At 44.0% G+C, this 24,883-nt stretch overlaps 1 protein-coding gene across 3 annotated transcripts in view; it reads left to right on the top strand.

Moving 5' to 3' along the window:
* STXBP1 (syntaxin binding protein 1) overlaps positions 1-24,883 on the top strand; it is a 67,435-nt gene that overhangs the window by 15,359 nt on the left and 27,193 nt on the right. For all 3 annotated transcript variants that reach the window (XM_081587191.1, XM_081587192.1, XM_081587190.1), the window contains exons 2-6: positions 16,855-16,904; positions 18,673-18,754; positions 21,649-21,725; positions 22,678-22,756; positions 23,964-24,067. In XM_081587191.1, coding sequence (XP_081443317.1) covers positions 16,855-16,904; positions 18,673-18,754; positions 21,649-21,725; positions 22,678-22,756; positions 23,964-24,067 — 392 coding nt within the window. The remainder of the gene's footprint in view (positions 1-16,854; positions 16,905-18,672; positions 18,755-21,648; positions 21,726-22,677; positions 22,757-23,963; positions 24,068-24,883) is intronic.

Here is a 24,883-nt window from a genome sequence, read left to right as displayed (position 1 = left end):
GTTGAAAGAATTCATCACCAGCAGATCTGCACTGCACAAAATGATACCACAGGGGAACCTGGTTCCACACAACAGAATGAAGCGCAGTGGACATGGTAACCGTGTGATAAAAATAAAGCCATGTTCCTGCAGCCACTGGCAGTCTTATTCCAGTGCAGCCCCTGGAGTTAACCTTGGACTTCCATTCACCATCCTCCTGGGCTTTTTCTCATCTCTCTTGTTTTGAATTGTCCTGTCTCCTGTATTTCATGTCTGCCTTTCTTGGCTTACTCTCTGCTATTTTGGTGGAGTTTCTGAGAAAAGGGAGGTAGTTTCATTGAGACCTTGCATGTCTGAAAACATCTATTTTAATCTGATGTCTGAAAATATCTATTTTATCTGATGGCTCAGAGGAGCATAGAATTCTACATTGGAAATTGTTTCCCTTTAGACTTTTGAAAATTTGGCTTCACTGTCATCTTAATTTTCGTTGTTGCCTTTAAGGTGCTTTTGAAGTCATTGACTACCTGATCTTTTGTACATGTCCTGTATTGTCTCCTCTGAAACTTTCACTCAGTCCTGGTGTTCTGGACTTTCATAGCAATTTGCCTTGATACTTGTCTGTTCTTATCCATTGTGTAAGACTAGGGTCAGAAAACTTTTTCTATAAAGGTCTGTGTGTTTAAATATTTCAGTTTTTGTGGCTCATCTGTGATCTCTGCTGCTTCTTCTTTTCCCTCTACCCCTTTAAAATTGTAAAGGCTATTCTTAGCTTAAGGTCTGTACAGAAACAAGCAGCAGGCTGAATTTGGCCCATGAGCCACAGTGGGGGAAGGAGAGGGTGGGATGAATTGAGAGAGTAGCACTGAAACGTATATACTACCATGTGTTAACCACGTGTTAACTAGCTAGTAGGAGGTTGCTTTATAACACAGGGAGCTCATCCCAGTGCTCTGTGATGACCTTGGGGGTGGGCTGGGGGAGGGGATGGGAAGGAGGTTCAGGAAGGAGGGATATATGTATACTTATGGCTGATTCAGGTTGTTATACAGCAAGAACCAGCAAAACATTGTAAAGCAGTTATTCTCCAATTAAAAATAAATTTTTAAAAGTTTGGGACATCCCAAATCCAGGAATTTCATGTTGAATTAACTCATTAGTTCACTGTGAAGCAGGAAATCAAGTGAAGCATAAAGTCATTGTTTCTGATACTGGGTATCCCCTCCTGGACCCCAATATACACCCTCAATGGAGTGGTCTTTGGCCCAGAATATTTTGCTGAATTAGTTTGGAGAGACAAATTTCACCAGTCATCTCTCCCTTACTCATCCCCTAGTGGAACACTGGGCAAAGGGTACTGGCCCAATGTGGAAACAACTAATATTCTGAAGGCAGTCGTCAATCATGCCTAGGTAAATGAGGAGGGGGCAAAGATAGCCCACCTGTGCATTTTGGTACAAGTAGACAGCCAGAGATAATTGCCTCTGGTCTAGGCGATTTGAGCGGAAAAGAAAAAAATAACAAAACTCTACATAGGACAGAGAAGGCAATGGCACCCCACTCCAGTACTCTTGCCTGGAAAATCCCATGGACGGAGGAGCCTGGTAGGCTACAGTCCATGGGGTCGCTAAGAGTCGGACAACTGAGTGACTTCACTTTCACTTTTCCCTTTCATGCACTGGAGAAGGAAATGGCAACCCACTCCAGTATTCTTGCCTGGAGAATCCTAGGGATGGCAGAGCCTGGTGAGCTGCCGTCTATGGGGTCGCACAGAGTCGGACACGACTGAAGTGACTTAGCAGCAGCAGCAGCTACATAGGCACTTTGTAAACATTTGATATGGAAAAATGACAGAATTGTGGCATAAACACTCAGGTAAAGAATTTATTCTGGAAGAAGACAGGTACAGGGAAAATAATTTAAATTACCCTCAAACATAAAAATAATGAACCAAGAGTTCAAATGGGAGGTAATGTGAAACTGTAAAGCAAAATGGAAAGTGGGCCAAGGAAACAGAAAACAAAAAATAGTGGGATTGGAGCTCATCTGGTGGCTCGGTGATAAAGAATCCACCTGCCAATGAAGGAGACGCTAGTTTGATCCCTGATCTGGGAACATCCCACATGCCATGGAGCAACTGGGTCTGAGTGCCACAACTATTGTCTTTGGTCTAGAGCCCATGCTCTGCAACAGGAGAAGCCACTGCAGTGAGAAGCTGGCGCACCGCAACTGGAGAATAGCCCCAGATTACTGCAACTAGAGAAAAACCCACGTGCAGTAATGAAGACCCAACACAGCCAAAAATAAATAAATTTTTAAAAATTATTTTAAAAAATGGCATTGCAGAACTAATAAACCAATTGAAAACATAAGAAGCAGAATCTGTGCTCTATAGAGTATGGAAGACTGACTGGAGAAATCACCCAGTCTGCCTATTTGGTGAAAATTTTGCACAAACTCTGCCATCTCGTCTGGATTTTCAGTGTTTCTTCTCTTCCGGCTCCACCCTCTTCCTGTGCATGACCCTGAGCCCAGGTCCAGCAGGATGTTTTCTTCTCCTGGTATTGTATTGTAAGCAACCCCTTGGATTTGGGAGAAGGTAGCAGCCCTCCTGAAACTAGACCTTTGTGTGTGTTGGGTGGTGTGGGTGGGAGGGAGCACTTCCTGCCTTCTGGAAGCTTCCCCCCAAGGCTTTTGTCTTCTGTCTGAGCTATCCACTGGCAGCACTGCACTTGTGGTCTTGTCATGCTCTGTGAGATTACACACTTTTAAATATCTGAGACCTGAAGATCTGTGACATGTTAAATCCTAGAGCCGGTCAGAATCTCAGACTTTGGAAGTAAGATGATTTCTACCACTGCTGCCATGGAGAAGTCACTTGATCGCTCTCTGGTTCAATTTCTTTATAAAATGGACTAGATCAGGGTTTCTCAACCTTGATACTGTTGACATCTTGGGCTGTATGAACCTGTGCGCTGTGGGATGTTTAGCAGCATCCCTGGTCCCTCCCCACTCAACGCCCATAGGTGTGCATGCTTAGTCACTCAGTCGTGTCTGAGTCTGTGTGACCACATGGACTGTGGCCTGCAAGACTCCTCTGTCCATGGCACTCTCCAGGCAAGAATACTGGATCAGGTTGCCATTTCCTTCTTCAGGGAATCTTCCCGAACCAGGGATCGAACCCATGCCTCCTGCATTGGCAGGCAAATTCTTTGCCACAGCACCACCTGGGAAGCCCCATTAGGTGCCCATAGCACCCTCCAATCATGACGATTAAAAGCACCTCCAGACGTTGCTGAGTGTTCCCTGGGGGGCGAATCACTCCACACTGAGAACCACTAGACTAGACTGTTGTCTGCTCTGGGTTTCTGGGATGATATGAAATACTCTTCCCTTTTTTCCAACGTATATTTTTCCTAACCCTTGAGTCCTTAGGTAACTCCCGTTTAAGTCAAGAAATGTGATTCGTAGCCATTAAATGCTATATCTACCAATTTAAGATACTAGCCACATCTTGGGTTCCTGCCAGGATCAAGACAGATATCTATTATTCTCTATCCCTGCAGTTCAAGGAAGAATTCTTACAGTCTTTAAAGATAGAGGACAGCGAAATGGATACAGGCTGGCAGATGAAATGGAATATTAATCGTTGAGGTCTGCTGCTGTTGGTAACACATGAGGGCAGTGGGCGTTCTCTTTCTCTCTTTCTTAAATATAGAATCCTCCCCCAATAATTTCATGCTTATCACTTTCTTGTCCAAAAATTGGCCCTCATTCTTGAGTCTTTTCTTTTAAAACAGCCTTATTCTACACTACTTACGGGACTTCCCTGGTGGTCCAGCGGCTAAGACTCCGAGTTCCCAATGCAGGGGGCCCAGGTTCCATCCCTGGTCAGGAAACTAGATCCCCAGTGCCACAACTAAGAGCCAGTGCAGTCAGAATAAAAATAATTTAAAAATAAAACAGAAAACAATACTTATGAGAAACAGTAGTGCTTTCTGTCCTGGAAGATTAATTGCCCCTTCACCATTTTTCTTTTTGTCTTTGGTCTTTTTGTTTCAACATATTAATATAAACAAATAGTATTTACTATCTTAAGCTATTGATTTGAAGAAGAGATGAATTGTTTGGAATCCCACTTTGATTGATTTTTCTGAGTATATCTGGTAACTTCACAGCTCCTTTTATCCACGGTGCAGGCAACCTTAGGAAGAAGAAACTAGCTCTGGTTGGCGCTAAGGGGAAGGGACCGTGGTATCTACAGTGTGGCCGTAAACTCCTATCTCTACCTCTTTTGTCCCCAGTTTGAGATTTTCTTTCTACCAATCAAAATTCTAAGGTCCATGAGGCTGTGTGTTAGAGACCTTCTAGCCCCTTAACCATTTGACTCTAAACCTTATGAAAGAGGGTTGGGGAGGGAGATAGAAAATGAGGATTTCCTGTGAAAGAGAAAGTGGGCAGTCATTCCTGTAACACTGTCCAGCATCTTTATGGGTGTGAGGTTAGGATTTGGTTTCTCAGAAAGCAGGCATTTATCATCACACGCTCCCCTCAGATACTGACAGCAGCCCAAGTTTTGAACATGTGCGTCTTTTGTAACATCTGGCCTAGAGCTCACCAGAGCAATGCAGCCACGCCCTTGTTCACCCATCTCCACCCCCTCTTAACACTCGGGACCTCCTCCCTTCTCTCCCCTTCCTGCCACCCAAAAAGCATACTTCAATAGGAATATTCTCAGATCAAGCAGGTGTCATTCAGCAGTTAATAGGGGGGCTTCCCAGGTGGCTCCATGGTCAAGAACCCGCCTGCCAGTGCAGGAGACAAAAGAGCCACGGGCTCGATCCCTAGGTCAGGAAGATCCCCTGGAGAAGGGCATGACTACCCATTTGAGTATTCTTGCCTGGAGAATCCCATGGACAGAGGAACCTGGCAGGCTACAGTCCATAGGGTCGTAAAGAGTCGGACAGGACTGAAGTGAGTTAGCATGCATGCCCTGAGTTAATAGGGAGCGGGACTCAGTTTTTGCCCCATGCCTGACAATTTGAGGTCTCTATTTTGGTCTCTCTTGCTTCTACAAAGTACAATTCAGATGCAAAATTATAATAGGCTATAATTTTAGATAACATGCCTTACAGAAGTATGTCAGATTACCTGTCTTCAGGTGAAGATGCTATGGAACAGTTCCATATTAAGCAAACCTGCATTTGAGTTTAAAGTTTTCATCTAAAATTCACTGATGACTTTTTAAGAAATATTTATTTATTTGGCTGCATTTGGTCTTAGTTGCACTTTTGGGATCTTTCTTTGCAGCTCTCAGGCTCAGTAGCTGTGGCAAGCAGGCTTAGTTGCCCTGCAGCATGTGGGATCTTAGTTCCCCAACCTGGGATCAAACCGGCATCGTTCCCTGCATCGGAAAGCGGATTCTTAACCACTGGACCACCAGGAAAGTCCCTCTGATGATTTTTTAAAAATAGCTTTCTTGAGATACAATTCACATACTATACCATTCACCCACTTAAAGGGTACAGTTCAATGGCTTTTAGTAAATTTGCACCATTGTGCATCCATCATCACAAGCCATTTTTGAACACTTTCTTTACCCCAGAAAGAACGTCCGTGTTCCTTAGACCTCTCGGGGAGCTGTCAGGAGAGTGGCGGCCCTGAGGCTCACCTTACTCAGCCTTGAACAGAACTGCTTCTTCACTCCCAGCTCCCAGGTGCCACTCAGGGGGTTCGTTCATCCTGCAGGCATATCCTAAATCATTATTTTATGCCAGATGCCAGAGACACGTGGAGGGAGGGTGCAGGGAGAGGGAGGGCATCGTCATGTTTGAAAGGGGGTAAATGAGACTTAGTGTTCAAGAAGCCGGATACAGTGAGTGACTTGTGGAATCGTTGGCGAGCACTTGCTGCCTTCACAACCACCTTGGGCTACTCTCTCCCCTACTGAGCTTGCAAGTCTCTCTCTTCCTAGTCCGTCCCATCCTTGACCCAGACTTGAGGACGTCTCACCTGCTGTTCCTATGCCTGGATAACTCTCCCCTGGTGTCTTCACTAGGTTGATCCCTTCTTGTCACCCCCTCAGAGGACCTTCTCTCCCCAACCCTCATCACGCTCTAGTTCTTTAACCTTTAAAATTTCCTCCCTGGACTTCCCTCATGGTAAAGTGGATAAGAATCTGCCTGCCAATGCAGGGGAAGATGGGTTCGATCCTTGGTTTGGGAAGCTTCCACGTGCTGCAGAGCAACAAAGGCCCATGCGCCACAACTCCTGAGCCCACGAGCTGCAGCTACTGAAACCTGGGAGCCTAGGACCTCTCCACAGCAAGAGAAGCCACCGCAATGAGAAGCCCACACACCACAACGAAGAGTCGCCCACACACCACAACGAAGAGTCGCCCCCACGCATCACAACTAGAGCAAGTCCAAGCAAAGCAATGAAGACCCAGCACAGCCAAATAAAAATAAATAGATAAAATTATAAAAAGATAAAATTTCCACTGAGCACTCACCACTCTCTAGAATGATCTTATCTCCTATGTGTATTGGCTGTCTCTTCTCTCCACACCAGATGGAAGCACCTCACGGGAAGGACTTGTTTAGCTTGTTCATCATGGTTTTTTCCAATGCCTGGAATGATGTCTGGCACATCGGAAATGTTCAATAAGCCATCGTCATTGAATAAAGAGAAACAAATTGGAGAACAGGAGACGTGTCACAAACTGCATGGGGAAGCAATAAGAAACCAATTAGAAATCACTGGATTCTCCCTTATTAGGAAAGTCAGATACCTTTTAAAGATGCTGATGGTGCTGACAGTAGCTGACAGTGCTGAGGACCATTTTAAGACTGAACTAAGTGCCTTACGCTCATCAAATCATTTACTCCTCACAGTAGCTCTATGAGGCATGTGTGATCATCCCCATTATGTAGATGTGGAAACTGTGACGCAGATTCAATCACTTGTCCCAAGTCTGGTAAGTGGAGGAGCAGCAGGGATGTGAACCTTAACCATCTGGCTTCAAAACACATCTGGGTCAGTTTGCTTTACTTTGTCAGGGTGATCAGTGCAGTGTAACAAAGAGAAGCACACCAGATTCAGGTGCAGCGTCCAGTCTGTACTGGCACCTGAGAGACAGTATGTGGAGTGGGAAGAGAATTTGGATGGGGATCCAGAGACCTGGAGAAGGCAATGGCACCCCACTCCAGTACTCTTGCCTGGAAAATCCCATGGACGGAGGAGCCTGGTAGGCTGCAGTCCATGGGGTCGCTAAGAGTCAGACACGACTGAGCGACTTCACTTTCACTTTTCACTTTCATGCATTGGAGAAGGAAATGGCAACCCACTCCAGTGTTCTTGCCTGGAAAATCCCAGGGACGGCAGAGCCTGGTGGGCTGTTGTCCATGGGGTCGCACAGAGTCGGACACGACTGAAGCAACTTAGCAGCAGCAGCAGCCAGAGACCTGCTTCCCTCTGGAGTTGGTGCCCTTGCCCACTCCCTATGGCTATGTTTCATAGGAGCATCTCAATCCCAAAATGAGGACCTGCTGCTGCTGCTGCTGCTAAGTTGCTTCAGTCGTGTCCGACTCTGTGCGACCCCATAGACGGTAGCCCACCAGTCTCCCCCGTCCCTGGGATTCTCCAGGCAAGAACACTGGAGTGGGTTGCCATTTCCTTCTCCAAAGCATGAAAGTGAAAAGTGAAAGTGAAGTCGCTGAGTCGTGTCTTTAGATGGTCTCTAAAATTCTTTCCAATAGAAGTGTTCTTACCCACCAAAGAAGAAGAATTGTTGAAAGTTGTATTACCTCCCAGGCCTGTGCCAAGTAGCCATGGGTTTGTGTGTTAGAGCCCCGCGCTTGCCTGAATGTGCCTGGCAAAGGATCTGAAAGAGCACTCCCTAAACCATGAATGTTTGTTTCCCCTCAGGAGTAGGGATGAGAAGGAGAATGTCACTTTGTAGCTATTCATCTCTCTATTGTTAATTTTTCAACAAGAATGTGCTGCTTCTATGTTATTTAAAACATCATAAAGGCAAAAAAAATTAGAGCGATTTAGGGACTTCCCTGATGGTTGTGATTAGAGACTCCATGCTCCTAGTGCAGGGGGCCTAGGTTCGATCTTGGTCCAGAAACTAGATCCCACATGCTATAACTAAAGAACCTGCATGCTGCAAATAAGACCTGGTGCAGCCAAGTAAACATTAAAAAAAAAAAAAAAAAAGAGGTTTGTAGTTAGTTGCCAGTAGTTTCTATGTCGGAGAAGGCAATGGCGCCCCACTCCAGTACTCTTGCCTGGAAAATCCCATGGACGGACGAGCCTGGTAGGCTGCAGTCCATGGGGTTGCTAGGAGTCGGACACGACTGAGCGACTTCACTTTCACTTTTCACTTTCATGCATTGGAGAAGGAAATGGCAACCCACTCCAGTGTCCTTGCCTGGAGAATCCCAGGGACGGCGGAGCCTGGTGGGCTGCCGTCTATGGGGTCGCACAGAGTCGGACACGACTGAAGCGACTTAGCAGCAGCAGCAGCAGTTTCTGTGTGCATGGGTCTTCCTAAGAGAAGAGAGTACTGGGAAGGCTTGTTTTCAAGTATTTGAACCATTTCCTCTGTGTTGTGGAGCCTTAACTTAGTCTACCTGGGAAGATGCACGTGTTTAGCTGGGAGGATCTTCAGCCCAGAGCAAGACAGTTGGAGAGTCTTGGTTGCCGTCCTCAGGTATCTGAAGTGCTGTCAGGGAAAGAGGAACAGACTTGCTGTTGCTTCAGAGCAGAATTACCAGCAGCAGGTAGAGTAGAATTGACAAAGCATGGAGTCCCAGCCTTGTGTGCGCTGGGAAACAGTGGAGCTGCCTTCCTAGAGCCTGGTTATTGTTGCCATGCGCAAGTCCTCTTGGTTTTTATGTGTTTATTTTGTATCTGCTACCTCTCTGGTGGTAAAGAATCCGCCTGCCAATGCAGGATACCTGTGTTCAGTCCCTGGGTCAGGAAGATCCCCTGGAGAAGGAAATGGCAACCCACTCCAGTATTCTTGCCTGGGAAATGTCATGGACAGAGGAGCATGGCAGGCTATACAGTTCATAGGGTTGCAAAGAGTCGGACACGATTTAGCAACTAAACAACAACTTTCCTAAAGGTTTTAATATTTCTACTAGTTTTTCAGTTGATCCCCATGATTTCTGTAGGCAGATAACTCTGTGTCCTGCTTACCTTGTTTTGTTTTCTTGTCTAAGGGAATTCTCAGAACAGTGTTAAGTAATGGCAACTTTGAAATACAGCCCAGTGTCTCTGTTGTGACATGAAATATCTTACTATCTGGGGCCTCTGACTTGTGCTTCAGCATTAATGCATCTTTTCCTGGATAAGCAGAGGTCACTGTCTGTTTCTTAGAAGTGGTATAAGGGTTCTTCTGTTCAATTCTATATTAACATTTAAGATTTATATACATTGGTGCCATTATTCCAAAGCATAGTCACGTGTTTATTGTGGGTCAGGGAAGTTTAGATGTTTCTGCTGAAATACATGTAGAGTTTGATATCTAAATATTTTGGTGATTATTTTAAACTGTATTTTAAATATGTATTTCTTTTTTATAGGATTTTTATATTAAAAATCTTGATTGGTGGAAGTGAGGTGTTACAATTTTCTTTTTTCATTGTCTGTATGAATAACATATTTTTATTGTGACATCACAATGGTGCCTTTTGTTCTGTGCCTCGGACCTGCCAGATACCTTCCCAGGCATATTGTCTCGTTAACCCTCAAAACAGGTCATTAGAGTACTATAATTTTGTAGATGAGAAAGTTGAAACCTAAAAAATTTTATACTTGCTCAAGGTCCACAGCTAACAAATACCTGAACCTGGATTTTCCCTGGCCTGTCTAATTTTAGTGCTTCCCTTGACATTTTATCTTTCTTTTTCTTAAAATTAATTTGCATTGGAGTATGGCCGCTTTGGGCTTGCCTGGTAGCTCAACTGGTAAAGAATCCACCTGGAATTCAGGAAACCCCGGTTTGATTCCTGGGTCAGGAAGATCCGCTGGAGAAGGGATAGGCTACCCACTCTAGTATTCTTGGGCTTCCCTGGTGGCTCAGCTGGTAAAGAATCCACCTACAGTGCGGAAGACCTGGGTTGGAAAGATCCCCTGGAGGACGGCATGGCAACCGCTCCAGTATTCTTGCCTGGAGAATCCCGACAGACAAAGGAGCCTGGTGGGCTACAGTCCATGGGGTCACAAAGAGTCGGACACGACTGAGTGACCAAGCACAGCACAGCACACGGCTGCTTTAGGCATTTTCTTCTTGGTCGTGAGGGTGGGAGTGACGTCTGCTTGAGTAACTAGCCTTGTTGTTCAGTCACTCAGTCGTGTCCGACTCTTTGTGACCCCATGGACTGCAGAACACCAGGCTTCCCTGTCCTTCACCATCTCCTGGAGCTTGCTCAAACTCATGTCCATTGCGTCAGTGATGCCATCCAACCATCTCATCCTCTGTCATCCCCTTCTCCTCCCACCTTCAATCTTTCCCAGCATCAGGGTCTTTTCTAATGAGTCAGCTCTTTGAATCAGGTGGCCAAAGTATTGGAGCTTCAGCATCAGTCCTTCCAATGAATATTCAGGATTGATTTCCTTTAGGATTGACTGGTTTGATCTTGCAGTCCAAAGGACTCTCAAATTCAAAAGCATCCATTCTTTGGTGCTCAGACTTCTTTACGATCCAACTCTCACATCCATACATGACTATTAAAAAACCGTAGCTTTGAGACAAACGCTCAGGGCTGGGGCAATGGGATGACCCAGAGGGATGGGATGGGGAGGGAGGTGGGAGGGCGGTTCAGGATGGGGAACACATGTAAACCCATGGCTGATTCATGTCAATGTATGACAAAAACCACTACAATATTGTAAAGTAATTAGCCCCCAACTAAAATAAATAAATTTATTAAAAAAAAAAAAAAGAAAAACCATAGCTTTGACTATATGGACCTTTGTTGGCAAAGTGATGTCACTGCTTTTTAATACAGTGTCTAGGTTTGTCATGGCTTTTCTTCCAAGGAGGAAGCATCTTTTAATTTCATGGCTGCAGTCACCATCTGCAGTGATTTTGGAGCCCCAGAAAATAAAGTCTGTCACTGTTTCCATTGTTTCCCTATCTATTTGCTATGAAATGATGGGACCTGAAGCCATGATCTTAGTTTTTTGAATGTTGAGTTTTAGGCCAACTTTTTCACTCTCCTCTTTCACTTTCATCAAGAGGCTCTTTAGTTCCTCTTCACTTTCTGCCATAATAAGGGTGATGTCATCTGCATATCTGAGGTTATTGATATTTCTCCCTGCAATCTTGATTCCAGCTTGTGCTTAACCCAACCTGGCATTTGGCATGATGTACTCTGCATATAAGTTAAATGAGCAGGGTGACAATATACAGCCTTGAGGTACTCCTTTCCCAATTTGGAACCAGTCCCTTGTTCCATGTCTGAGTCTAACTGTTGCTTCTTAACTTGCATACAGGTTTCACAGGAGGCAGATAAGGTGGTCTGATAGTCCCGTCTGTTTAAAAATTTTCCATAGTTTGTTGTGATCCACACAAAGGCTTTAGCATAGTCAATGAAGCCAGAGTAGAAGTAGAACTAGCCTTGTACCATCACATAACTGAGGTTTATTTAAGCAGGTGACTTTCAGAAGAACCACCTCCACTGAGCTGGAATAACTAAAGAAATTCCTTGTCTCTGTGTCAGTCAAAGTGGAGAGCACTTGTGGCCTGAGTTTACATTTCTTTAAATCCCTCCACAGAGAGGAGGCACTCCTCCTTCTGGTCAGGCACCAAACTTCTGGTGCCTGAGTTCAGGGCAGCGTGGAGCTCTGTGGCCACAGAGCATTGACTGTTTGAATCACCCATGGTTCTGAGGACTTCGGTGATGGCCCCACTTCTCCCAAGCTTCCAGCCCATCTAGTATTAGTCACGCTATTTCCGATGTCTTGGTATGCCATGGGCATACCCATGGTGCCCTGACATGTGTCAATGCCAAGGGCAGTCATGGGTGCCAGGGATGGTAAGGACAGGACTCTCCAGGGGCTGGGAGCTTGGGAGGGATGTGCAGCTATCCCTAGAGCCTGCACTTTGGGGCTCTGGTTGGTATACTGGGTGCATCTGAAGAGGTCCCAGGTAATCTAGACCACCTGCTCTTTTTCTCAGGACTTGGGAGGAATTTGTTGAGTTTGGGAGTCACCCGGCACCTGCAGGGTATGGTTGAGAAGGAATCTGCATTCTTTCCCTTTGGCCGTGAGGGACACAGAGTCCACCGGGGCCATCAGTCAGTCAGTCAGTTCAGTTCAGTCACTCAGTTGTGTCTGACTCTTTGCGACCCCATGGACTGCAGTACGCCAGGCTACCCTGTCCATCACCAACTCCCGAAGATTACTCAAATTCATGTTCATTGAGTCGATGATGCCATCCAACCATCTCACCCTCTGTCGTTCCCTTCTCCTCCTGCCTTTAATCTTTCCCAGCATCAGGGTCTTTTCAAATGAGTCAGGTGGTCAAAATATTGGAGTTTCAGCTTCAGCATCAGTTCTTCCACTGAATATTCAGGACTGATCTCCTTTAGGATGGACTGGTTGGATCTCCTTGCAGTCCAAGGGACTCTAAGAGTCTTCTCCAACACCACAGTTCAAAAGCATCAATTCTTTGGTGCTCAGCTTTCTTTATAGTCCAACTCTCACATCCATACATGAGTAATGGAAAAACCATAGCTTTGACTAGATGGACCTTTGTTGGCAAAGTAATGTCTCTGCTTTTTAATATGCTCTCTGGGTTGGTCACAATTTTTCTTCCAAGGAGTAGCTGGGGCCATGGTTCTCACAATTATACAGAAGTTAAAGCTGTCCTAGCGTTGTTGTTATTTAGTCACTAAGTCATGTCTGACTCTTTGCCACCACATGGACTGTAGCCCATCAAGCTCCTCTGTCCATGGGATTTCCCAGGCAAGAATACTGCCCTGGTGTCTTCTGCGCCAAATGCTCAGGCCAGGTGGTGGTGGAGTGGACGGTTTGCCTGGAAATCACGTGGTTTGGAATGCGGAAATAAGACCCTCTGGCTGGACCAGCCTCTGAAGGCTTTATTGTTTCTCTCCACATAAAGAGGACTTATAAGGGAGTTGAAATGTGATTGCCAGGGATTATTTGTGAGGAAGTAGCCCAACCTACTTGATTCTTAATGCTAAAATGGGCTCTAATCCTTGTTTCCTTTTCGGTATTGGATTAGAAAAATGTAGGACAGGATTAGAATTAGCTGACAACAACACAACAAATACAGGCCCTGAGAATTTTGGAACAGGAATCACCAGGCAAGAAGGCTTGAACCCAGAGTGTATTCTGTCTTTAGGACTTGTGATCTTCATTCTGATTTTCTGATTTTATCTCTGCCTTCACCTATCAAAAGGTGACTTGAATTTAAATTAATTTTGTGTAGCAGGAAAAAAAACCCTCAGTAATACAAAAAAGATAGTGTAATAATACCCTCTTCCACTGTCACATTTGCAAAAAAAAACTCAAGATATGTTTTATCAGTTATTAATAGTACATTATTTTGGAGAGTCAGTCAGAACACTGATGAGGGTGTAAATTGTGCTTTTGGAAAATAATTCAGTACAGTTTACCAAGAGCTCAGCATATTTATTGTTGGTGGTGTTTACTCGCCAAGTCATGTCCAACTCGTTGAAACCCCTGACAAGAATACTGGCATGGGTTGCCGTTTCCTTCTCCTGACCCAGGGATCAAACCCAAGTCTCCGGCATTGGCAGGCAGATTCTTTACCGCTGAGCTCCCAGGGAAGGCCAAGAGTTTGGGACTTTCTCCAACCTTACATCCTGCCTTTATGTAATAATAACACTGAGATTTTCAACTGTACCTAAAGGTCAGTCTTTCAAGCTTCCCCTACCCTGTATCTCCCCCTCAGACATCTTAGTCATCTCAATCTTTAGTCAAAAAAGGACTCTGGGTATTCTGCAACAGATCAGTTCTCTTCTCCCTCTAAATATTTTGTGTCTACATCAATTTCTTTGTTTAAATGAAAAAGCTAGGAGTTTTATGTTTCTTTATTTTCCCATACACCCAATTCAGCAGCTAGCCCTATTGACTTTACCTCCAAATAAATATGAAATTCACCCACTTCTTGGGACTTGCCTAGTGGCCCAGTAAGACTTCACCTCCCAATGCAGAGGTTGCGGGTTCAATCCCTGGTCGGGGAACTAAGATCTCACATGCCTTGCAGCCAAAAAAAACCAAGAACATAAAATGGAAGCAATGTTGTAACAAATTCGGTAAAGGCTTTAAAAATGGTCCACATCAGGGGGTGGGGGTGGGGAAGGGAAAAAAAAAAAAAAAAAAGGTCCACATCAATCCTCCTCATCTCCACTGCCACCAGCCATGGATGGGCCCCCAGGAAGGCGTCCTGACTGAACCCTTGCTTCAGTTCTCGCTCCACCCCCCTCCAGTCTCATCTCTGCAGTACAGCAGAGGACGTCCCTGCCCTCTGTGGCTTTCCAGTGCCCTTCAGATAAAATCAGACTCCCGTCAAGGTCCTGCATGATCTGGCCTCCAGCCTCAGCTTCTACCAGCTTTAGCTCCAAGAAGCTGTCAAGTTCTTTTTCCTTTTTCCACCTCCAGCCTTTGTGCCTCCCCCTGCTCCCTTCCCAGCTTTTGAGGGGCTGGGGTCTTCCTCAGAGAGGCCGTGCTGGATCCCCCCACCCCCTTTTTTTCTTGCTTTGTCATGCTTTTCATTCCGCAACTCGGGATCAAACCTGTACCCCCTGCAGTGGGAGCATGGAATCCTAATCACTAGAGACAGCCAGGGAAGCACCCCCCCACCTGTTTTTTACCTGGTTTTTTTTTTTTTTCCTTCTGTTTTTCTTTTTATCCTGATCCCTCCTGTATCTCTCTCTTTTTTTTAGATTGTCAATGGTTATCTATTTTATACATCGTGTCAATAGTATGTATATGTGGATCCCAATCTCCCAATTCATCCCATCCCCTACTTTCCCCCTTGATATCCATCCATTTGCCTGACCCGCTCTTAAAGGTAGCTCTCCACACTAGGATTTTTCTTTTCTGCCCCTGCCCTTATCTGTTTGCCTCAGAGCACTTGTGAGGAGAAGCTGCGATCACCCTTTTGTCTTGTCTGCTTCTGTCGCTAGCATGTAAGCTCCAAGGGAGACGTGTCTGCTGCTGTTCATCCCTGGTGCTGGGTCCAGTGACCAGTCAACAGTGATACTGAGTAAAGGAGAGTGTATTTTCCAGATTGTTATTTCTAGTAGGTACATAGTATCCATTGCACAAATGTAACCTAATTAACTTAACCCTGGCTTATTGGACATATTTGTTCCCAGTTTTTCACCACACTAAACCATGGGAAATAATCTGAATGACTGTTGAGAAATGGTTGACTAAATTAGGGAGTACTATGCAGGCCTTTAAGATCCTAGGAAGCATTTTCATTAACATGGAGAAATGAGTTTTTGTAATGAGAAAAAAAGCATGATATGAGATTATTTATACAGCATGTTATCAGCTGTGTAAAAGTTCATGGGAAAAGAGAGTAGGAAACTGTCAATTATGCATTTCAGGTTGGCAGGATTACAAATGATTTTTCCTTTTGATTTTTTTATACTGTGCAAGGAATACATGGTGTTTTCCTCTTCATACTTTTCTGTGTTTTCCAAGTTTACTGCAATAACTGTGTGGGTTTTTATTATCAGGTAAAAAGCTCTTAAAATTTTTAGAATACTTTTATGACATATCAGATTACTGGAGATAGAAGCAGAGTTAGGGGACTATTGTGCTTTGGAGAATGAGCTAAATGGTTTGAAGCACACTTGCTAATGACATTTCTTAGCCTCTGAGTCCTTCTAGGCCTGTGAATGATCTGGGTTTGAAAAGAGTAGCAAAGGGCTGTTTCCTGTGAATCTTCTACGCCAGATAGACTTGGGTGTGGTATGGCATTACAGAAACTGTGGCTTACGAAAATGTTGATTTGGGGTTTGAGAGCATCCCACAGATGTGCTTAGAACTGGAAGGATATCACAACTGCTCTTCACGTCTGTTTTTGGAGCTTAGGGGAGGTTGGCTTATGTGGCTTGGGCATTGTCACAGAATTTTACTCACTTATCTTAAGGCAGTGGTTCTGAAACACTAGACCCTTCGGGAATTTGAGGTCAAAACTACCTTCATAATAATGCTAAAATGTTATCTGCCTCTTTGCTCTTACTCTCTCGCAAACACACAGTGGAGTTTTCCAAATGCTATATGATTCATAAATTGCAAAAGCAGCTCAGAGAACCCAGCTGTCTTCTACGAAAACAGACATTGGGGAGTGTTGCAAAAATGTACCACAATGCCAGTATCCTCAGTAAAATTATTTTATTATGGAAAATATATATAGCATTTTAATGGCATGCAACTATGTTACCATAGAACGGTTTGGTTATTGAATTGAACTAATACATATTTTTAAAATTTCTCAGTTTAACTTCTGATACAGTAAATGTCAATAGATATTTATGCATATACACAAACACTCTTTGGGGTCCTCAATTTTTAAGAATGTAAAGGAGTCCTGAGACCAGAAAGTCTGAGAACCAGTGAATCGAGGGCACAGAAAGAGAACTGTCTATGGTGGATTGATTATGGCCCAGTAGACAGATTGGTTGAATTGCGTGACCCAGGAGAACAAGGTCTATGGAGGGAAGATGACCTCATCTCATAGGCAGGGGTTGGAAGTCCTTGAAATTACATTAAATTTTTTCTCCTTCTTCCTTCCCCCCCTCCCTCCCATCTTCCCTCCCTTCTTCCTTCCTTCCTTCCTTTTTCTCTCCTTTTTAGAGATCATGCATGATGTGATAAAGAAGGTGAAAAAGAAGGGAGAATGGAAGGTAAGTGGAAGAGCACAATGAATGACCTTGAAGGTGAGTTCATGGGGAAGAACACGAATAGGGTGACATTGGGGAGAGGCACGCAGGCAAGGAATGAGGACCTTCACTGCGTCCAGAGACTACAAAAAGCTTCTGAACTGGCGAAAGGTAATCTGCTGTGCCTCCCATTGTATATGATCCTGGTTAGGAAATCTCTGGGTCATGAAGCTTATCTTTAAGATCACCTGGTGGGGCATTCTAGCAGTGGAACTCTTTAATTCAAACAGGATCTTACCTGGAACCCATTGATTAAAGCGGAAGGTAGAATTATTCTGCTTGCTATGGGAGACAAGAGGGGACCCTTCTTGCCCCTCCGGTGGCCCTAAAGCCTCTCATGGAGCCCACACAACAGTCTGAAAAGCCCTTATCTGGCCCATTCCTGTCTTTTTGTAGCTACACAAGACAAAACAAGTCAGCTTGTTTGTTCATTTAACATTGAGAGCAATGCTGGAAACTGTTGTGTACCTGAAACAAATACTTAAGTCAGTCTAACTGATTATGACCTTGGTCCTGGGGGTGGATGATACAAGTCAGAATCGTGCTATCCTCCATCCAGGAAGTCAGAGTTTGAAGGACCCTCTGATCGTCTGGGCCTAGGCATTGGAGTGACAAGGAGGGCACACTTGAACTTCTGCGTGTGTTGTCGAAGGGCTTATGCTAACCATTCTTGCCCCCAAGTTTCCTGCAGTCAGGAGCCTCACGTTCATTGGGCCTTGGAACAGCTTGGCACCAGGAAGCTTTTAAAGTCTCACCCTAACCTCATAAACATAACCTCATAAACATGAGATCATGTTTTAGCTAGAGCGTCCATCTTCACACCCAGAATGGGAGGCCAGCAGGTGGGAACTCTTCCTGCCTGCCTTTCTCACTCACTCTTCCCATCAGTATTGGACTTGTGGACATGAGAATTTTAAACTAACCTTGGGGAAGCTGCCTTATGAAATGAAACCTGATTGGTCCTCGTGCTACAGCAAAATGCTTTGGGGCCCACGTTTTTTTAGCTCCTGTTCCCTGGGTTTATATCTTTGAAGAAGGAGAAGAGAAGTAACCTTATTTTAGCTTCCTCTCTCCACTGTGGGTCAGATGGAGATAGGAAAGGTTTGCTGAAGAACTGCAGGTATGACGCTTTTCAACCAGGATAGCGTGTTCTTGTCCTTCTCTTCTAGTCTGAGGTAGAGTTTACTCCTGGACAACACATGTGCTGGTCCATCCCGATGATGTCTGCAACAAAGTCCTCGCCTTCCATCCTGTCAGTATGGCACTAGTGTTCATTCTCCCTTAAAGTTTATGCACTGAAAAAATAGGGATTTCTCTGAGTGTGGGTGCTGCAGATGGATTTTTTTTCTTTTTCTTTTGTATTTTTATGAGTAATTATTTTCTTTGTCATCAAAAAACTAAGTTTAAAAAATCAAGTCATGTCAGTGAGAGGCGACTTTCCTAGAAGCTTAGGTTTGGTGGGTAAATAAAAGCTAGCGTTGTATCTCAGCAAACTTCTGGCCCCTAGGAAACCTTGATCGCTCAGAATTCTGTGTTTCTGGGCTCTTCCTGAAGTCTGATGCAGTCAGCAGAGGCGAGCGTCACAGCAGGTGCCCCCCAGGCTGGGAACTGTTCCCTTTGCTTCCAGGTGTGAACTATTCCCTTTGCTTCCAGGCTGTGAACTGTTCCCTTTGCTTCCAGGTGTGAACTGTTCCCTTTGCTTCCAGGTGTGAACTGTTCCCTTTGCTTCCAGGTGCTGGTGGTGGACCAGCTGAGCATGAGGATGCTCTCCTCCTGCTGTAAGATGACAGACATCATGACCGAGGGGATAACAAGTGAGTGCAGTGGGGTGTTCTTTCTCCTCCCTGTTCGTTATTGTCTTGCTTGACTTTAGACCCTAGGCTTTCTTGTTCACCACCAAATCCCTAGCTTCCAATCCAATGTTAGATGCCCATTAAGTATCTGTGAAAGGATGCCAAAAGGAAGGCTCAGTTAAGAAAAAAGACAGGCCAGCCAATAGAAAAAGAGTAGACAAAAGACCTAAACAGGCACCTAACAAAGGAAGAAATCCAAATGGCCAGTAAATACATGAAAACTTGCCCCCCCTCATTAGTGGTCAGGGAACACAATTAAAACTAGAATGAGATACTGCTGTGTACTCAGATTGGAGTGTTTACACTACAGTAATGCCAAGTGATAGGATATAGGAGAAAGAGAACTCTGATATGACAAGTTGGTACAGCTACTTTCAGAAACCTTGGAGGTGTCTAGGAGAGTTGAGGCATGCAGGTCCTGTAAGCCAGCATGTCTGCGGTTAGATGTGTGTCCTAGACAACTCAGGCATGTGTGCCCAGGAGGCTCACAGGTCATTGCTCATAGTAGCCCCAAAGTGGGAACAACTAAAAGCTCAGGAGTAGAATGGTACAATAAATTGTGGGACAGTCACACAGCAGAATATTATATAGCAAAGAAAAGGAACGAATTTTAACTACTCGCTCATTCCAAAATGTGAATGAATCTGATAAACAATGTTGAGCAAAAGAAACAAGATAGAAAGAGTCCTTAACAATGTGCTTTGATTTATATAATAACCTAAAACAGGCAGAGCTAAGCCATACTGCTTTGAAATGTAGGGATAAGTGAGTCTTAAACAACCATAAGAGAAGTGATCATCATTCATATCGCCATGCTGGTTCTCTTTGAGGGGAAAGGAGAAATGGGGATGATGAGGGAGGGGGAAAAGGGTGGGGGGGCACTTCTGCAGTGCTGATGGGTTCTGCTTCCTGATGGGGTGGTGCTTGTGCAATTATGTGTATATTTATGTTTAATTCACCCTTTGGAATGTGTGTTAGAATTTCACAATAATAGGTTTTTGAAATAAGATAAATCACCTGCTCAAGGTCCTGGGCAGTGCCACACCTGAGACTAGGATGCAGCCCTCCTGGCTTCTGTCCCAGGCTCTTTTTCACATTTGTGAGCAGCTCAAGTCTTACCTGGGGGCTCCTTTCAGGAGAGATCATGTATTTTAATCTGTGAAACAGCACTGATGGAAAAGCAATCTATTTTGAGGTATTATTTCAAACAAGGAAGTTAACCTTTGTTTTCCTCCTAAAAAACGTTTAGTGAAACATATCTGTTACAATGCAGCTCTCATATATATATATATATATAATTTATATAATATGTTATATATATATATATTTATATAATGATTTGTGGGCCACAACCACACCTGGGATGTGACTCCTTTAGTCTTAAAAACACATTTCCACCAAAAAAAAAAAAGTTTTTTAAAAAAAGAAAGACACATTTCCAAATCTAGTTTATCTGTCACCAAAGCCATAGACCTGTAAATGGGAGTATGGAATTTTTGGTGTGACTTTTTGTCATTCCGTGATCCAAGACCAGGCTTGCCCCTGTTTTGAGCTTGCAAAGTTATTTTCTTCCTTGAACTTCTAAAACTTTTTTTTTCTCTATCAAAGCAAAAAATGAAAATATAGGAAAAAAGCCAATTGTAGCTTATGAGCTTCTACCAAAGAAGAGAGCACAGCCCTGCCCTCCCTCCTCCTCCCCACCCCCCAGGGCCCATCACCCCAGTCTCTTTCTTCTGGTTATCTTTCTGATATTTCTAAATAAATGCTTATATGATCATCTCTGGATTCATCATGTTAGACATTATCCTGTGGTGGATGAGGGTTCACCTCTCCCCTCCTACACACAGACTCTTCCCTATCACAGAAGTTTTGTGTTTTTTTAAATGTCCTTACTTGGCAAAATTTAAAATTTTGCAAGCCTGTGTTGACCACCCCCTGAAATATTTGGGGGGAAGTATTACTGGCATATGAAATTCAAAAATCTATGAGCCTTGTTGTACAGCAGAAACCAACACACACTGTAAAGTAATTTTCCTCCAATAAAAAAATAAATTTAAAAAAATCTATAACCCCTGATAACACAGATGGTTGAGAAATTTTGGTATTTAATTTGAATATTATTCAGGGTGAAAAGTCTTTGTAAGTGTTGCAGGGATACTTCTAAAGGGATGCTTTTATTTGCTGATATCACCTTCATAGGAAGAAGAGCACCATTAGATTTCCTGCTAGCTCTGTACCAGAGGACAGTGTAGCATAGAGGACACATCCTAAGCTTTATCAGGTGACTAGTGAGATGATGCCTTTCCCAGAAGGTTGTCTTTCCCCTCTCTGACATTCTGTAAAAGAAACCAGCAAATCAGACACCCGTGGTTTGCTTTAAGCAGAACTTGCTGTTTAGTTTTTGAACTATTGAGAGGAACAGTCTTAATCCAGAGAGTATGTTTGGAATGTCTTCATCTGATAGAGGAAAATGATAAAAGGATCCAATTATTGAAAAACAAACCCAACATGGAAATTCTAAAGGAACTGGGAGTATCTAGGACAGAAGAGGAAGAAAAAAAACCTTAAGGAAGAGGCAAAAGTCTGTTCTTGACAGAATGAGATAGCAGTTTCCATTTTTCATCAGAGCAGATTGAGGAATTTCCTTGAACTGATATGGGAAGTGGGAGGGATTTCATGTGATGAGGTTTTGGGTTTTCCACGCCTTGAGCATGGTGAGACACAGAAATGTGGTCACTCTGAGGAAGGGGCATTGAGTCTCCTCCCTACTCTGTCAATTTTTGTCGCGCCAGCCGGAAGGTGGCCTCTCTGGCTTCTAGTTTCATGATCACCAGTTCTGCTGTTTTGTTGTCTAGTTGTGGAAGACATCAACAAGCGCCGAGAGCCACTCCCCAGCCTGGAGGCTGTGTATCTCATCACTCCCTCTGAGAAGGTAAACCCTCTCGGAAGAGCTTTGGCTGAGGTCAAACACGTGCTGGCTTGGTGTCTGTGTGTCTGACGTTTCTGGGTTAAGCCGGCATTTAACACACTGCTCTCTTTAAGCGTGCAATCCACAAGCAGGGAGGGAGGGGGCTGGTGAATAATGAAGAGTGCATTAAGCTTGCTGCAAAAAGCCAGGCCAGGCCAATCTCATTTACTCTTTTCTAGGTAGGAGATCACGTTATCTAGTGATCCACCTCCAGAACTTGGGTATTTTACACTTTCAGATTTCTTTTCTCCTTTCTTTTTTTTTTTTGGCTGTACTCTCATGGTTTGCAGGATTTTAGTTCCCTAATCTGGGCTCCCTGTGGTTGAGGCACTGAATCCTAACCACTGGACCACCAGGGAATTCCCAGATTTATTTTATCAATATCCAGTAGAGTTTAGATTTATTTGTCTTACCATTTTGGGGGGTTGGTTCAAATCAGCATCTAAGCAATGCCCACCTCCTTGCTCTTGGTTGCTAGCTGCCTTAGGTGTCTTGATCTATGTAAATTCCCCCCAGTTTTCATTTCATTAAAAAAAAAACAAAAAATTGGCTTATGTCTGGGTTTCTGTAGATGCAACTGAATTGCTAGAACTCCATTGCAATGAGTCTCCTAGCAGGGTTCTGAGCATTTTGCTCTTTTGTGGGTCTCCTCTTAGGAACCCAAGTTATGGTGGCTGCAAAGAACAGCTGTTGTCATTTTGGAATGAGCTAGAGAGGCTTTTGGTAGTCTAAACTCTGAAATAATCCTCAAGTCCTCAGAACTCAGTTATGGCCGAACATGAGTTAGAATTATAATCAGAAATCCCTTGCTACCTTGTGCATGTTGCTCAAAACCAGCGTGGATTTGACTCTGTTCAGATGTAGATCCCATTTGCTTCTAGAATCGGATTCAGTTCCCTTTTTTCCCTCTCCACAGTCTGTCCACTCTCTTATCAGTGACTTTAAGGACCCACCGACCGCCAAGTACCGGGCTGCACATGTCTTCTTCACTGACTGTGAGTACGGCTGTCACCTGCTGCCCCGGCCTTTTAGGTTAGCATTCGTGCACAGCCAGACTGACCCCAACACAAACCAGGCCAATAGCGAAGAAATGAATTGTTCCCGCATTTGTCCTGATCTTTCATTTTCTCTTCAAAAGACAAATTGTGTAAGAGAGAAAAACAAATGCCTACAAATACAAAACCTACTAGGTTGTGCAGTCCTTCCTGATTAAAAAAAAAAAAAAAGCTCCTCTTCTAAGGGCTAGCGTGTTTAATGCCAAGAAGAATTTCCCAATACCAGCCTTGGTGCTCACAGGATAGCCTTCCACACGTCACTATAAACTGCAGTGCATTTCCACCTACTTTTCAACTGTTGATACAAAGGCAGTCTGACCTAGTGGTGTTTGTATTAGGTAGAATTTATCATTGTCCTAGGATCCGTTTTCTTGCTTTGTGAAGGTTTTGTGCAGGGAACCTAGCACAGGAGCATCTTGGTCAGTCTTTGTTAACAGCAAAGAGAGATGAATAGGGCCAGATAGCTCAAGTGCGCGAAAATAACAGTTCACCCCATGTTCTCTCTGGTGAAAACCCCACAAAACTCACCATTGAGAAAATGAGAAAAGAGTCTTGCAAAGAACAATTTTATATGCTCTGAAGATGGGTGGCAAAGGAAGCAGGTAGATAGCATTAGTAAAAATAAACCAGTAACACATTTCTAGGGACCTGAAGCTGTTTGTTTGGCTCAGGAGAGTCATGAGAAATTGTAGTTCCCCCACCAAGTGGGTCTCCTGTGCAGCTGAGTTCCTTAGAAGGCCTGTGAAAGTGTCTGCATCACATTGCCCAATGATTTTATTTTTCTTATTTTATTTTTCATAAGTATCTCAGGTATGGGGTGTTCATTTATGTTACAGACCTTTTCCTGATCCCTTCTTGACCTCTCCTGGTTCTTTTTCTTCCTCTCCGTAATGTCAGAAAGTGGTTTTTTAAATCAGCTCTCAGTATCTTAGCCTTTATTGCCAATTGTTTCTTTGTTCTATGTGGAGGGCCTCCTAGGTGGTTTTGTATTTCTTTTGTACCCTAGAGGCAGTAGGTTGTAGGATGGGATGAACTTCCTATTTGCCTTTTAAAAATCCTAATAATAAAGAATTCACCAGATGTGTGCAAACGTTGAAATGAACCAGCAAGTGCACAGGAAACCTTACCATCTTTGTCATCCTGGCAGCTTGTCCAGATGCCCTGTTTAACGAGTTGGTAAAATCTCGAGCAGCCAAAGTCATCAAGACTCTGACGGAAATCAACATTGCATTTCTCCCGTATGAATCCCAGGTGAGCCTGCAAGGGGACGGGCAGAGAAAACCTGCATCCTGGTTATTCTCTCAGGAACTCTGGCCAAGTCAGAGAGGGTGGGGCAGAGGTGCAGTAAAGAGAGTGGGGGAAGGAATTACTCAATGATGTCTTGTGAGTGGATGTTTATGTAATGGAAACAGTCGTCCTTAGAGGGTCTGCCCAAGATGCCTCACTCTTACTTTCCAGTTATTTCTGACTTTTTGCAACCATCATGTCCTTCTTGGTGTTCATTTCATCCTCGCTCAGTGTTCACGGCTATTGGCTGACTCCTTGAATAAGTAAAAAGTAGCCAATCCAGAAAGAGCTGGGGGGAGAGGAGGGGAAGGGATCAGACAACACCCATCTGCTGCAAAGGAGGCTGTTTTTATGTAGAGATAACCTCAGCTTGTCACGTGTCGAGGAACAGATGGTAGCCTTCATCATGAGCTGTTAACGCTTCACGTGCTGAAACTGCTCCCCTTGGGAAAAAACAAAGTCATTAAACCAGTAAAAATGAAGCTGATTGTGAGAGAATGTACAAAATTTATACCATAGTATTTCAAGATTTGTTAAAATGCCTCCTCCTCGTCAAGAAGCAAAAAATAGCACAACTTCTGTGCATTTTGTAGAGGTAAGAGATGGTTGTGCCTTATCAGGTCTTTATGGATCAGCTTCTAATAATAGATGCCAGCGAGTGACGAATTCTTAGGTAAGAAGACATGGAAAAAATAGAGTGTGAATATTTTCAAAAAGGAGTCTTTTTCCCTTCTCACTTGGCCTAAAGCCTATTCTCAGCCAAGGGCAGGGATTTTTTTT

This window comes from Giraffa tippelskirchi, chromosome 4, assembly GCF_054371585.1.
Source record: "Giraffa tippelskirchi isolate mGirTip1 chromosome 4, T2T-mGirTip1v1.2.pri, whole genome shotgun sequence".
NCBI classification, from domain to species: Eukaryota; Metazoa; Chordata; class Mammalia; order Artiodactyla; family Giraffidae; genus Giraffa; species Giraffa tippelskirchi.
The sequence above is the reverse complement of the archived record's forward strand: the minus strand, read 5'-3'. Positions and strand labels throughout refer to the sequence as shown.